We start from the raw sequence: 15,387 nt of genomic DNA, 5'->3' as shown, positions 1-15,387 counted from the left end.
AAAAAGTTTTTATGCAGGGCAGGTGTGATTGCTGAAATTTCCCTAATATCAGCAGTGCTCCAAGCAGCATCTGAATTCGGGAGCTTCAAGACTCCCACTACACCCATGGTTCCATGATGATCAGAAGTCAAGTCAGCTGCTATTTGTCAGAAACACTGTAAGCACTTCAAGACAGGAGAGAAATAAAGCTTTGAAACCAAGCACAATGCCTACCAATCAGCGCTGAGGGAGAAACAAAAAGCATTGAATTTGCCTCAAGCAGTCTGCAAAATGGCAAGACAGACTCAATAAGAAACTCTTCAAACAGTTTAATTGTATTACTTCCTTTTACAATGTCCTTTAATTGATGCCATTCAACTTTCTTTCCTTTTTGGATCAGATTCTGCAGAAAGCATCACTCTTGGTAAATAAGCTTGGGTGTATCCACAAAGCACTTGGCCAAAAAGAAATCAAACATTAACTTTACCAATGTAGAAATCCTAATCTTCACACTGAAATTAAACTCCTTGCCAATGGAAGAAAAAGCCAAATTCAATGCTTGCTGAAATTGCTTATAATTACCTGTGCAAACACCTGGTTAATTCTTCCAATATGTGGTTTTCCCTTCTGCAGGTTTCCTCTCTGAGAGCAATACACACAGTTTAAATACTCTGAGCTCCTAATAATGACGGCTTATCATGCAACTTGTAATTACATTTTCCAGAAATTGGCCTATACAGGAGCATTTTTTAAAAAGTCAGTGCACAGCAATACTCTAAATAGAGTGTAAAGAATATTTTCAGAGACACTGTAGTTATCCAGTGCTTGGTTAATAACACATAAGATAGAGGACTACTCAGAGTATCATAAGCAAAGATTCCATAGGTGACTTTAGCCTCTCTGAAGACAGGGAAGCTGAGGTCATTCTCAAGAACTGCATACACACTTCTGAGAAGGCTATGCTCCTCAGGGAACAGAAATAGCAAAAACATCTCAATGCAGAAGCCCTTCAAGAGGTACCAAACCAGAATTTTTCTCTAAAAATGAAATCTGAAGTAAATCAGCAACAGACACCAGAGCAGTAAATCTCACTATGCTGCTACACTAGAGATCCAATAGAATGGAATACCAGTAAGGATAGAGGGGTCGTCTCCTTAAAAACAAATTACAAGGCACTTATTTATAAAATCATGGTAATCCAAAGCATTTTGCATGCTAGGAACTGGGCAAGTGCACAAAGCAGAAAAATAAAGGAGTTCTTTGGCCACAAGGGTTTAGTTATTTTGTCTCTGGAGGCAGCACAGTCGAGTGGGCTGTGAATAGCTGACAGCTCTCTACACAGATACACTGTTTATTATGTTATGCACACAAAACTAAAATGATATCAAGATAAGATACATGGCAACAAGTGTAACTAGAGATATAATTGAAAGAGCATCCTTAAGTTAGTTACTTGGTATTTCAGGATTCTGGAACAGTCATCTTCTTTTATTTGTTGTTCACATACCAATTTTCTGATCAAAAGAATACCCCAAAACAGTTACACACCATTTCACTTCCTTAGCAGACTGCCACAAGAGAGAACACATCACATCATCTAAAATAAAAGGTTCTCCCGAGACACTGCACTAAGGACAAAGGATGTCAAAACTTTTACCATTCCAAGTAACAGGGTGTCCAGGTGAAAATCTTACAAATCTAAGAAATGTGAATCTAAGCAAATCAGTGTTCGTGTATCTGGTGCCAGTGCCTGGTTCCCTGAAGCCAACAGCACCACTTTCCATGTGGCTTAGTGGGGGTCTGAAGTACACCCATCCACTCCAAAACCAAAAGAAAATTGCAATTCTTTAGTTTGACTTCAAGTACAATAAAGGCCAAAGCCCCACACAGATCTAGCAGGGCCTGCATCAAGTTCATATCCTTCCTTTTAGCTCTGTTCCAAACAACAGAAGGAAATTATTTAGGTTCTGCTTGAATACAGCACTGAAAGACTAAACCTCATTCATCTACAGCCTGTAACACCTTTGTGCATTTGGCCCCAGCCTTGCAAATAAGCACCCATTTCACACAAAACACAGAGAACATGAATGTACAACTTCATACAAACACGGCTGACTTGTGGCAAATGTGTCTACAGTGGTCCTAAATTCTGAAGGATGCTCCTGTGCCACTCCTGTAAGCCTTCTGCATTTGTTCTCTGCACTGCTATCCTTCATGCCACCTCAGAATTTGGAACTGAGAACAGCTTACAGTTCATTGCAGCCTCCAGAAACTCCTCAGGTGGCTGTTCACCCTGGAGTACAAGAAAATATAAAACTGAGGTTTGTCAATAAATGTGCAGTATTATCAAGGATCAAACCACCAGCAGATAGCCTGAGAATACATACAAAGCAGTGATTATCTTTAAATAATTATTTTGGTCTAATGTGTTAGCATCAGAAGGCAAAAAGGCTTTTCAGAAGACCTTTCTTATCTTCTGAAACAACCTACAAAAATAAAAACCCACAGAATTTCTTCCAAGTTTAGCACTGAACCACATCCTTTTAATGGCTGAAATAAAAACACTGAAAATACATATAATCTGTCTTATACTAGCAGAGAAAATGCATTCTGTGTTTTAAAGTCTTTCAACTTTTCTAACACAAAAAGCTATTGCCCAAGACTCTTGGGATCACTTCATTAAAAACAGGCTTTTTAATGAGATACTACTTTGTCTGATTTCACCAGTGCTGGAAATTCAGCACTGCTTATTTCCACTGAAAATAATTTCAATTTCTACTATTCCCCTAAATTAGAGTGGTGAGATATACATGCATATCCTGCTGCATGAAACGGTCTGGATTAACTTGCTTGTTAAAAATGTATTTCTATAGCACTGCAAAAGTTTCCTTAGAAGGAAATGCAAAGACACATCAAAAAACCCAATCTTACTTCAGTAGTTGCTAGGTTTGTGATCTGCAAGTAAGCTGCTAAAACCACTTTTATTGATCAGTCTTACTGATAAACAAAGCACACTTTTGCCAGTAACATCTCAAGCAGCTACATGTTCTTCCCTTCCCCTATGACATCTGCAGCACCTTACTCTAGCACAGCTCGTCCCATGCTCTCCCCCTTCTCTTTTGGGTTCCTCACAAGCCCCTAATGCAGCTGCCAGGGAAACAACAAGGATGCTCATGCATACACAGAGCCCTCAGAAAAGCAGCAGCACTCTGCTGCTGACATGCATGAGAAACTCAAATCCAAACTAAACCTCAGCATTTCCTAATATTAGTGGGCTACAGAGAGTCAGGTCTGTAGGTCATTGGTGGTCTTCAATGAATTCTCCATCAGGACATGTTCTGATGTACCCAAGGGATAACCTAAAATTGAATTTTGTACTAACACAACTTTTTTGTTGGAGATTTTAATCATCATCTGCCACAAGCATTAACTTCTGGGATACAGCTGGATCTCCATGCTCATATGGTAAAGCATCCCCTGGAAAAACCAGACATGACATAAATATGGGAGGCTGCCACCAAAACAAGCCTTATGGCACATGTGTGCAAGACTTAACCAAAGCAAACCTAACTGAGTTGGGACAGACAGTATTCTCACATTATTAGCCTAAGAGTATTAGCCTAAAACACTTTGAGTAAGACAAATTAGTCTTTAAAACTCCATTACAAAATCACAATGAAGAAGTCTCCAGTGACACAGAGGTATCCACGCTGTGCTAGACAGCAATATTATTTTCTTCCACAATGACCTTCAGCGGAGAAGCACTAACTAGATTTTCTCTCAAAGCTCACCTCTTTGGCCCCTGCCTAAATCAGATATTGCTTTCTTTAACAGCAGCTGTCCCACATCCGTTTAAACAAATTAGGAACAGAGATGCAGCTTAGGCAGTTTCAAGACAGAGAAATTTTTTTTGCAGAACTCAGAATAAATTACAACACAGAACAGCTCTTATATATATACCCTTTGTGATAAGTGAGGAAAACTCTGATATCAGGAGCCTAGAGGAGTTCCTCATATAACCCTGATGAGTTCATAAATGTTGATATACATTCCAAACTTCAGAGATAAACAATGTTAAATATTAATAGCACCTCTGATACTGATAATAAAATTGTCTTTATTGAAGTACAAATAATGGAATCCATATGTCCTCTTCTACTGCTTTACAACAACGCATTATTCACGTTCCTTGGCAGTTTTCGTTTGCTGTTCCATGGGGGTTTGCTTGGGTTTCTTTTTTGGTTAGCTAGGCTTTTTTAAGCAAACTCCCTACAATGAAAACCTCAATAATAGTGAGCTCCTGTTCTTTCCAGTCTATTTAACCCCTTGAATAAACAAACCTACTGGTACAAGATAATTTTTAGTTATTTACTAAGAGAATGGAGGAGTCTCCAGTCCACTTCTATGCCACAGCCACATCTCCAGCCTGCAATGCAAAGGACTTCAACAGCTCACAAGAAACCTTACCCAGCAGCAGTGACTACCAATAGGATTTCTCAGGTTAGGTCAAACTCATTGTGTACAAAGTTTTAAGAGTTCACTCTTCAAATAAGAAAGAGAAAAGCTGAAACTTCAGAAGGACAAGGAAGTCTTGCAGCAAATTCCACCACATGGGCATGTTGCTGCTGCCTTTTGTCTTGTCTGTCCTCCCCTCCCAGACAATTCTCATCTCTGTAAGATACTGTCAAAAAACTACTCCTTTACAGGCTACCTGTAAAATAAAATGTAAATTGAGGTGTCAGATTACTTTTTAATAGTACTTGGATTTCATTTCAAACATCTAAAAATAGATCAACTGCCTTACTTTAACTTCCAAAACAACCCGATAAATCTCTTCCAAAAACTATTTACCTTTCAAATAACCAAAATGTCTATTTGAAATTAAAATATGTTTATTTAGTTGGAAGTATTGAAGTGATTTTTAAACGAGGAAGTTCTTTACAAAAGGAGGCCAGTCTTTTAGAAGCTTGTGGTAAAAGTGAAAACATCCATGGTGCATACTAACATGCATATCCATACATGCATTTTATTTTATCAGCTATTCTCTCTAAAAAGTCTGCTAACCATATTAATTATGTCTATCAGTACAGTCAAAATAGACTGTTGTTTTCAGGACAAGAACATACAATACTCTGTTATTAATTATGCCAGTGGGGAAAAAAAAAAAAAAAAAAAGAGTGAGACAAAGAAATCAAGTTATTAAACATTTTAGTTTTCATAGGAATAAAAAGTTTGAAAAAAAAAAGTTTTACTTTGAACTTGCCAGGAAAAACAAATTAAAACTACTAGCATATGGATTTGAGAAAAAGAGCAATGTTGGCATGGAGACCAGACTGGAGGTTCACAAAAATATCTTGTCTTAAATTTCACACAGCTTCTTTAAAAAGGAAGGGTTTTAGTGTCAAGCTATGCTGCAGCACTGCCTGATAATGAAAACGAAACCTACCACCCCAAAACCCTGTGCCTGCCACGCTTCCGCTGTCCTAGAAACACAAATGGTAATAGAAGAAAACCCACAGTCAGAGAAAAAGGCAGAGAATCCTACCAGGGCCTGTAAGTACGCTGTTTCCCACAATTTACACAGTTCTTCCCCTGAAAAGTTACACCTACAAGTAAGCAAGGACCAGATTTCCTCTGCTGCCTTGAGTAGTGCCTTGATCCTCACAACCAGCTCTTAAACTCTCTTGGCATACCCCTATAAGGAGTGTTTGTGAAGTGAACAGGGGGATAAAATAAATAAGGACAACCTCTAAGTAGTCTGAAGGTAGTCCCAGCCCCATGGATGAGTTGCAGAACCTTTACAGACCATTTCCTTCTCCTTTACACACAGGCTGCTGCTCCCAGGGCTCCTCAGCACTACCCCAACCAGCAGAAATTTGCTCAAGTACACATTGACATTTTGCTGCAGACTGAAGCAGGCATTCTGGGAGAAAATCTGAAATGGTTTTGTGCAGACACCTGGCAGGCTGGGTCCATGCAAGCCAACCCCAAGAGAGAAATCCAGTGCAGGGAAACCCAGCCTAAGCCCACACAGCCAAGAACCAGCACAGTGCTGATGCCAATCAAGCTCTGCTCACTCACCACCACAACCTTTTGGCCACAGCTGGGAAAGTCATACTGCACTTCCTAGCACATCCTGGCATTACAAGGCTAATTTTTCCAGTACAAAAATGTTCTTTTTGTAACCCCGGTACATCAGTTCCTGTAAAATTACACTCTAATATTACCAGAGCAAACAATTTCAAAAGCAGGGCTTTATCTATTTCACCAGATTTTCACCAGCATCTCCAAGAAACCAAGACCTATCCCATATCAGAGCCAGCAAGAACTTGACAACGGTTATTACAGTTAGCACTTGTGTTTTGGATCATTTCTCACTTTCCTCATAGTCATGGACAGTATTCAATCAATCAAGACATGGTCCTCTCACCTCTTGAGGAAGTTCCAGCTTAGACCTATCATCCAGTCCATTAGAGTGCAAGCCCATGAGGTAAGGGACAGGAGCATCTAGAAAATGAAGGAGGGATGCTGGAAGGATAGGAACATACACATGCTGCCACTGAAATGGAAACATTAATGCTGTGATGGTCTCTGCCACTGTCATCAGCCTCTGATAATCTGAAAAAGACCAAGAAAATTAATTTTTTTTCGCAAAAAATTTTAAGTAAATGAATTTATGTTAAAGAAATGAGAAGTTGCTTGAAAACAGAAACCACAAAACCCCCAGTACTAGCTGAGCACCATCATAATGAAAACCCAGACCTGCACACCCAGAACATTTTACTGAAACAACAAAGAGAGCTCAACCCAAAGTGGGTCACTACAAGTCGTAGGGAAATGAGCAAACTGAGCCTTAATGCATGCTAAGTCACTTTCTGCTACCTATACCAGGGTCACCAGGAGCACCAGTTTGAATATAGAAGCAATATTGTAATCAGCTAAGAAATAAATCAGAAATAATTTTTTTTCTCTGTGCTCAGGGCTTTCTATGGAAGCCTTGGATGAAACCCAAGGCATCTCAGATAAACATTTTTTAAAAGAGTGTTTAAATGTCTATAAAACATGCTATATAGCAGCCAATCCAATCCACTTGTAGAGTGACTTACTCTGAAATAACTATGCAGAAAATGAAAAGGATCAGCTTCATTTAGTCTTTGCAATGTACGACTAAAGCTTCAGTTCAAAGTAAAAACAACTCATGTCCTCCTAGAACTTAGGAGCAGTGTTAAATGTACCTGTGCAACACACTAAGAGATCTTTTTATTTAGCACTGGAGGCTACAGCAGTTCACACTGCTGGGCCAACACTGCACCCTCCTCATCTGGAACTATGTAACCCTCACCTTTAAGGGTTTTTGAAATCTCATCAAGGGGGAGGTAGCACCAGATGTGTGTTCCAATACAGCTGCTGAAATATCCCAAATGCTTTCCAGCTGCCAGGCTGGAAAAGGTATAAAACACTCACACAACTAGGGCAATTCCTACCATCTGTCAGGCTGTAAATATAGCACAAACTGGAGACATAGATGCCTTTTCATGATACTGCAACAACACCCAATTCCAGACAGGAAAGAGGAGAGAATACAAGGAAAAGTCAGTAACGTGTGTGTATGAAGATGTGGGTATGCATGCCTTCTCCTTTCACAGAACTACAGACACTGTGCAACTGAAAAACACATTTGAATGGGCAATTTTGGAACATTTTTTCCTTTTCATCTTCCTACTTAATGGATCACAATGAAATACTGTTGTATTTGTCAAGTAATTCACAAGTCACTTCAAAAGGCCCTATAACTGCAGTAAGAATCAGCTGTGGTTAGCAGGAGCAGTGGGGTGAAGTATCTCCTGTTCTAAGTCTGACAGCAGGATTCAAGCAGCAAGGTTCCTAAATCACTGGAGGCATAACGAGAAAAGTGTTCTATGGAAGAGACAGGCAGCATAGGAGTAGTACTGCAAAGATATTAAACTAATACTTTAAATCTCCAGAATGAACATAATTTTAAACAAGTGAAACAAAGATGGGGAGGAGTGATTCAAAGGCAAAGCAGAAAAAAAACCCCTTATTTTTATTGTAAAATGGCAGCACACAGCTGCCACCCAGAAAATAAAACTGTCCTAGATCACAGTCTGTAGCAGTAGTGCATTATATTTCTCCTTTTTTTGTTTTTAGCTGTTAAGAAAAAACACCTCCAAGCAGATTTCACAGCTGTCTTAACTCAGTATGCACTTTTCAGAAGAGCTCTAGGTGCTCTCTGAGATAAGGAATAAGTCTATTTCACAGTTACAAGAGCAACATAAATTGCAGGAATGCAAACCACCTCCCACAGAATATCTGGCAAGGGCACTTCCCACAGGCTTCCAGCACCCCTGACTCTTTCCAGAGTTCGTCAGCACTAGCTCAGCACTAGCAGCATCCTCAAATTCTTCCCTCTCTTACAGACCTTTGACATTTTTCTAAATACTAGACAGGTCTCTCAACAGGACAAGCAAATTGAGGCATTCATTCCCTACACTTGGCTTACAGTGATCCAAAATACACAAGGCTGTGCCAACAGTGGGACAAAAGAGGACTTTCCAGAAGCATCAAGTCAGAAACATGTCAAAGGAATCTTAAACCAAAACAGTTTCACTGCCAAGTGAAGTTACTCCTACTCCAAGGACTGACTGAAACTTAAAACACTAAAATAATTTGCTTCAAAAAGGATTGCATTTGGCAACAAATTCATAGAGACACATAATCATGAAAAGGTTTGGGATGGAAGGGACCTCAAGATCATCTAGTTCCACCAGATCTCCAAGAGGTTTGGGGTTTGGTTTTTATTTGGGTGATCTTCCGTTATTTTGGGTGTGTTTGCTGTTGGGGTATTTTTTTCAAGTAAATCTTACAAATCTGCTGATCCTGACATGTACTGTTCTAAATCTACATCCAACCCGTGAGTACCATAATCTCACCTGATATAGAAGAACAAGAAATTATCTCAGTCACCTCAGCTATCATGGATTTGTGCACCAAGCGATTTAACAAACTCAAAGGACATTAAAAAACACAGAATTTATATTCTGAAGGACACCTAGACCTCACACTGGTGTGCATGCAAGAACATGAAAAACCCTTACAAAAGTAAAGCAATTTCTGATTGCGCTTAGAACTGAGTGCACCCTCACCTGTATCTCCATTCAATATGTCCTGTTTTACAAAACAGCAAAAAACAGCAAAAAACAGATGTTACTCAACCACACTGAAGAAAGAGCAGACTATATTAGGGGCATATTCCAGTTGAACAACAGAAGCAAACAAACAAATAAACAACCAAAAAAAAATCACAGGGATTAAATCCCTCAGAAAGTCCTTAAGAAAAGCTATGTTTGAAAAAAAAATTGGCTACTATCACTGAGAAGGCACTGCTGCAGCCCCAGTTCACTAAACCTGAAGGTCAAAAGTCAGCAAACAAATAACTAAAATTCTTTTTCTACTGAAAGAGCACTTTTCAGCCAAAAACCAAGGTGAGAACTTGACAGAGAGACAAGACACCTCCATAATGTACAACACAGCCCAACTCAGCCAAAGCTTGGGGTGAGACAGGGAAACAGCAGGCAGAAGCTGTGATTGCTCATCCCTCTGAACTCCAAATACCTGTGCCTGCAAACAAAAAATTCAAGTGTTCCAGGGCTGTTTTAAGCTTCTTTCACTAGCCACTGATCAGACCCGTGGAAAGGGCCCAAGACAGAAAGCTGAACCTATTAAAAGGGCTTGCAAAAGAGAAGCCAGAATACAGTAGACTAGCTCAGAAGGGAGCTGAGCTCCAGCCTGAAACAAAAGAGCACTCACAAGGTGATGGCCTGGAAAGAGCTCCAGGAGCACTGTTCCCACAGGATGATGCACACATTGCTTTTCTGTGGCGCTTCCAAGCCACCACCATTCCATCACAGCAATCTCAGACACCTCCTCAGGCCAACACCACCACCTCCTTCTTCAGATGAGAATGCTGATGTTTGAATCCTCCGCTGGTGGGACACAGGTACCCACAGACTCTCCCGAAATCTCAAACATATAAATGCCTAACCCATTTTAGGGGAGACCACAAAAGAAGCTTGTCTGCTAGAAAAATATTTCTAGACTTGCTATAAACAATAAGCAGAGCAATTTGTTTTTTCAAATCCAAGAGAGTAATCACTATAGAATTCAGTGGGTGTTTTTGACTGCATGTGAATTACTGTGTAGTTTTTCTCTTGCAGTCCACAGTGTCTGTACAATGACACAACTGTGATGTAACACCCTGCTGCCATTATAGACTTTTAATCGCCCTAACTGTACACACAAATCCATCCTTGGCTTTAGTGTATGCACAGATCTTACCACACTTAACACAAAATCTGTATTTCATGCTTGGAGAAGGTTGCTGATAAAAGTAGGTTATATTTTGTAAATAGTTACCATTTGTGTTCTACGTATTTCAGTGACAGCTCAAGGGAAATAAACACTGAAAACAAATTTCAATAACACTATTGACTAGCCCTGGTTTTGTCTTAGGGTCTTTTAGGCTTCCTAACCATTACTATAAAGCAGTGCTCAAAATGCAGGCTGTCTGTTTAAACCATACCATTCTGAATGGGTGAGTCTGGACTAATGCTAGTCAGCTTGGGACCAAAAAATAAAAAAAGATAGAGAAATTATCTTTTGGCATAATTGTACATACTCTGTTAGAGCAGACAGGATGTAGAGTAAGAAGACCAGTATCCACAAATTTCAACACAGAAAATAGATAGCACTCCCACACTACTCACTGATTGATAAATATGCTGTTTCAGCTTAGTTGCTGCCTATCCTCTTCTAAGCAAGCTTTAGCTACCTGGCTTCAGCTACAACTGTTTCAAGGCCTGAATGAAACTTTGGGATTTGAGTGCAGTCAAAACTTTTTTCAGGTACTTACCTTCAAATTAACAACTTAAAAGTGACTTTGGGTACTCAAAGAGAAAATTGCATTTGCATGATTAACTCTACTTCAGAACCAGATGTATAAGTAACTGTGTATCTTTTCAAAATGCAAGGCTAGCTCTGCAGAGATAGCAGGGAATTCAGCTGAGCAGCCAGACAGGAACATGGAAGAAGGCAAACTACTCTATCCAGTAGGACAGCTCCAGAGCCAACAACAAAGGGGTCAGCCAAACCATGAATAGAGGAGATTATGTGAAAACCCAGTTTTAAGTTTAGGTGTCTAACAGCAGGAGCCAATGTAACACTCTCCTTACAGCTCCAGTGCTTTTCTTTACCTTAAGAGCTGCACACAGATCAGCCACACTGCAATAGCATGTTCAAGCCACTTTAATCCAGCTATTCTGTTGTTTCTGGTGTTTTTAGAATTCAAGACACAATAAGACGTTGTGCCAGTGCAACTACAAGATAAGAAAACAAAACCCAAGTACTCACGCTGTGAATAAAGTAGTATCTGAAACTCCAAAAGGGCACAGGTGAAGAGTTGAACCACATTTTCTACTCCAAGCAATTCAAAAACTTCTTTAACTGGAAAATCAAACAATGGTAGTTCACTGGTGCTTGGTCTCTGGCAGATAATTGGCCCATAAACACCTGAAAATTTCAATGACCTTCCTGCTGGAGGAAGAGGAACCTCGTAGAGAATATTGTAGATGTAGCTTTCTAAAGGTAGTGGTGGTGGCTGAGGTGAAGTCACTGCTTGGTGAAGTTGTTCTAGAACTTTCTTACAAGCTTTCATGAAAGACATCGGAGTAATCAGACAAATGCACTTTGAGACATAGAGTGTGTCTCTGCTGATGTCATAGGAGTTAAATCGCTGGAGCTTTGAGACAGAGGTGCCATTGTAGTCCCCAGTGCTGCTGCAGCTCTCCTTGTCATTGGTGGGTGGAGTATGAAGAATGTCATATTCAGCATTGTGCATATGATACAACGTCTGCATTGCACTGCAGATCTGTTTGCTAGTGACTTCCTCAAAAAACGTGAGAGAAAACCCAAATGTCCGTGAGCCATCTTCACGAGTAATAATAAAAGAGTGGAATTGAGGTTCTCTGGAATCTGCTTGTGTCTTGAAAGCAAGTCCTTTAGGCATACACAGCTACAGAAAAGGGGAAGGGGAGATAGTATCCATTAAAAAACTCTTTTTTTCTCCCCCTGCCTGCAGAAGCATTGGTGAAAATGGGATTTAGAATCCACAGACTGGCATTGCATTTCACTTTAAATTCTATTAAGTGTTACATTTCTGCACAAAACAGTGATATGGGTCTAAATCAGAAAAACAAAAGGAATGTATCAAAATGGCTGTATGCCATTTCTATTGAAACTCATAATTATTTTGTTACCAGTCTCAACATGAGTAAAATAATAAAATTCAAACCCACATAAAGGAAAGTATTTTTCTGGTCACCAAGACCAGAAACCTGACTGAGAAAATGATTGTATTTTATCTAAATTAAGATATACCACATTCTATTAAACAGAAAAATCATGCACAAAAAAGATTCATTGATTGCAGACTAATTCATTTCTCTACTAATTCTCTATAATGTAACAAAAAACTCTCAAAAGCCATTAAGTGATACTGACCATTCCCACTGCATCCTGATCAAAAGGGTTCCATTCAACATTCTCAGGATAGCGAGCAAGAACTTTGGATTTAAATGTGCGTCTTAAGGGAGTCTGTTCAAAGTTTTCCCCTGCAAATGAAAGAAAAATACAGAAGTAAATATTTCATTTCCTTTTTAAGAATAAACAAGGTCAAAAAAGCAGGACATCAGCAGGTAGATGCAAAGATAAGTTAATTAAGGACACACTCCTTTTAAGAGAAACAGAAAATTCAAGACAGTTTGTTAGGATATAGTCAGACTGCAGATATTAGCAAGGATTAGCTTTGTAACATTACTGTGTCGTTAAGTATCTGTGCTTTTCCTTAAGTGTGGCAATCTTGAAATTGTGGTCATGACAGCAATTCTCTAAGCCACTCTTCAGATATTTCAGATTCTCATTAAAATATAGCTAAAGGTTGTTTCAGTGCAATGTCGTTAATGAAGAAAAGCACAAATAGACAAAACACAAAGATGATGCAACTTTTAGATACACATACAAGTGACATCATGAGATCTCTTAATTTTGTTTTCGAGACTCAGGAAAAAAGATAACCACCATCTATTGCAAGAAGTTAGCTGTGAAGGAAGAGTCTAGAAGGTTAGAAGATCAAGAACCACATAAACGTCCATGACGATAAGAGTATCAGATGAACAAAGCGCTTTTTGTTTTCCCCACACTTTTCCCTTTACCTTCTGTTGCACTTGAAATGAAACGGCTGCCACCATCTCGGGTTTTAGAGGCCTGTATATACTGGCATAAAGCTATATAACAAATAAAAACAACACTGCATTATACATTTCATACTGTTGACTGTGATCATGTTGCTAACACATACCCGTAAAAACCATACAAATATCCAGAATTAGCATGCATGACAGTCTACTCTCCTAAGATGCTTTTTATACATACACAGCTCGTACAAATTTCTCATTTTACGTACATATTTCTAGAAGGAGACGATCATTGAGAAGCTCATTGTTCCGGTACACACAACCCAGAATACTGATGCAGTAGAAATAAGTTGCTTGTGAAATTAGAGTTTCACATGTTTACTACAAAATATTGCCAAAGAGCACATGATGAAACTGACCCCAAGGGCAGGATCACTGCAAGGCCTTTAGAACTGTATGAATTTAAGTGGCATGGTCCAACTTTTCACAGGTGCTATCCATACACTAGATTGACTGCAAGTTTTGTGTAGAAGCTCTTAAATTTCCTCTAGAGTGATGACAGTTCATTGTGACAGCACAGAACTTTCTGCAGTAAATATTCTGAGTGTGAGCAGTTGCTTTAAAAAAACAAAAACTTAAAACTGCATATCTTAAGTTTAGCTATATTACTAGAATGCAATTAGCTAAATGAGCATGCAGCTGTTGACAGCTGCACTAACAATCAGGCACAATTGCATGAAATCATATGCTTTAAATAAACGAAGCAATTTCAGCAACACCTGCAAAAGAGAAAACACGCTCCAACTCCTCTCTTGTTTTCTTACATGCAGCAATTACATGGCAATAGAAATTGATTTCAGAATTGGCTGGGTTTGTTTTGTACTTTTAGAGTAACATTTAAAGTTCAATTTCAAAGCCAAGTTAGAATCTTTATTTGGCACAACACTCACTTCCACTACATAGCCATAGACAGAGATGGTTACAGCACTGTCTCTGCACAATACAGAACCTAACACATCACACCAAACCAAACAAACTTCCAGCAAATGCTTAACGAGTCCTTTGACAGCTGAGAAGCCTGGTAACTGTGGATGTACTTTAACTAAGTCTTAAATATTATCTCAAACAGGGAACTTACCCTGAATCAGGACCTACGACAAGTCTCACAATACCCAAAATATTCACATCTATTTTACTAATTCTCTGGAGTTCAGCACTGAAATTGAAGGAGGCATTGCTTTTATTATTTGTCTGAAAAAGCAACAGCTCAGCTAATTTTCATACAAAACCACACAGATACATTATTTATTAATCTGCTCAACACTATCATTCAATAATATCATTGTTCAGAAAGAAAAAAAAGCATATTTGGGAAAATCTGAAATATATAGAGACATAAATAGTTAGGAAAAACCAGGACACAACTTGACTGAAATACAACCATCTTGTGAAAGAGTAGAGCCAAAGACAGAAAAGATAACAGCATTTCCACAGCTAAAACAACCATAAAAGATAAAAACCAGCATTTAAAGAAACTTTCAATCTTTCAGAAAGAAAAATAGACATAATGCCACATCTCTCCTGACACAAACATACACTCAAGTGAAGTTAGTCCTCTGTAAAAAGCTTTTAAAAGTATGTCAGGAGATTTAACACACCTACTGTTTTCTATATTTACATCTGTGCAGATGATGTAATGTCAACTTTTAGATAATTGATGAAAAACCTCAGACATGTACTAAGCTGGTTTGTTCCTTGGCTGTTTTTTTTTTTATCTTCCACACACGTAAAGAGAAAGTACAGGAAGGCCAAATTTTCTCCTGAACTTGGAAACACAGCACTATCACTGAGTTCACCTACATGCAAGACTACGCGTTTTGAAAGTAAAAAGAAAAATCTGTGACTTGAAGACCTTTTCATTAAGATTATTAACACTGCAAAATACATGATGCTGCTGTTTCCTTATGATTAAAAAAAACCCCAAACTCTAACACTGAATGGATGTTTAGCTATTTAAAGAAGCCTTGCACCATCTCCTCACAGAGGGATGAGACATTCCTCGCCAACACACTCTTAAATTTTTTAGAGCTGGAGTCTGTCTGTAATTTATTGAAAGGACTAACATTGATTTCTGGAGACC

At 38.9% G+C, this 15,387-nt stretch overlaps 1 protein-coding gene across 3 annotated transcripts in view; it reads right to left on the bottom strand.

Annotated features, from left to right (window-relative positions):
• The window catches only part of DENND5A (DENN domain containing 5A), a 60,155-nt gene that overhangs the window by 28,075 nt on the left and 16,693 nt on the right, over window positions 1-15,387 (bottom strand). For all 3 annotated transcript variants that reach the window (XM_063398024.1, XM_063398025.1, XM_063398023.1), the window contains exons 2-5: window positions 13,266-13,337; window positions 12,556-12,665; window positions 11,407-12,067; window positions 6,410-6,597 (exon numbers count right to left, since the gene is read on the bottom strand). In XM_063398024.1, the coding sequence (XP_063254094.1) occupies window positions 6,410-6,597; window positions 11,407-12,067; window positions 12,556-12,665; window positions 13,266-13,337 (1,031 nt within the window). The remainder of the gene's footprint in view (window positions 1-6,409; window positions 6,598-11,406; window positions 12,068-12,555; window positions 12,666-13,265; window positions 13,338-15,387) is intronic.

This window comes from Prinia subflava, chromosome 5 (assembly GCF_021018805.1).
Source record: "Prinia subflava isolate CZ2003 ecotype Zambia chromosome 5, Cam_Psub_1.2, whole genome shotgun sequence".
NCBI lineage: Eukaryota > Metazoa > Chordata > Aves > Passeriformes > Cisticolidae > Prinia > Prinia subflava.
The sequence above is the reverse complement of the archived record's forward strand: the minus strand, read 5'-3'. Positions and strand labels throughout refer to the sequence as shown.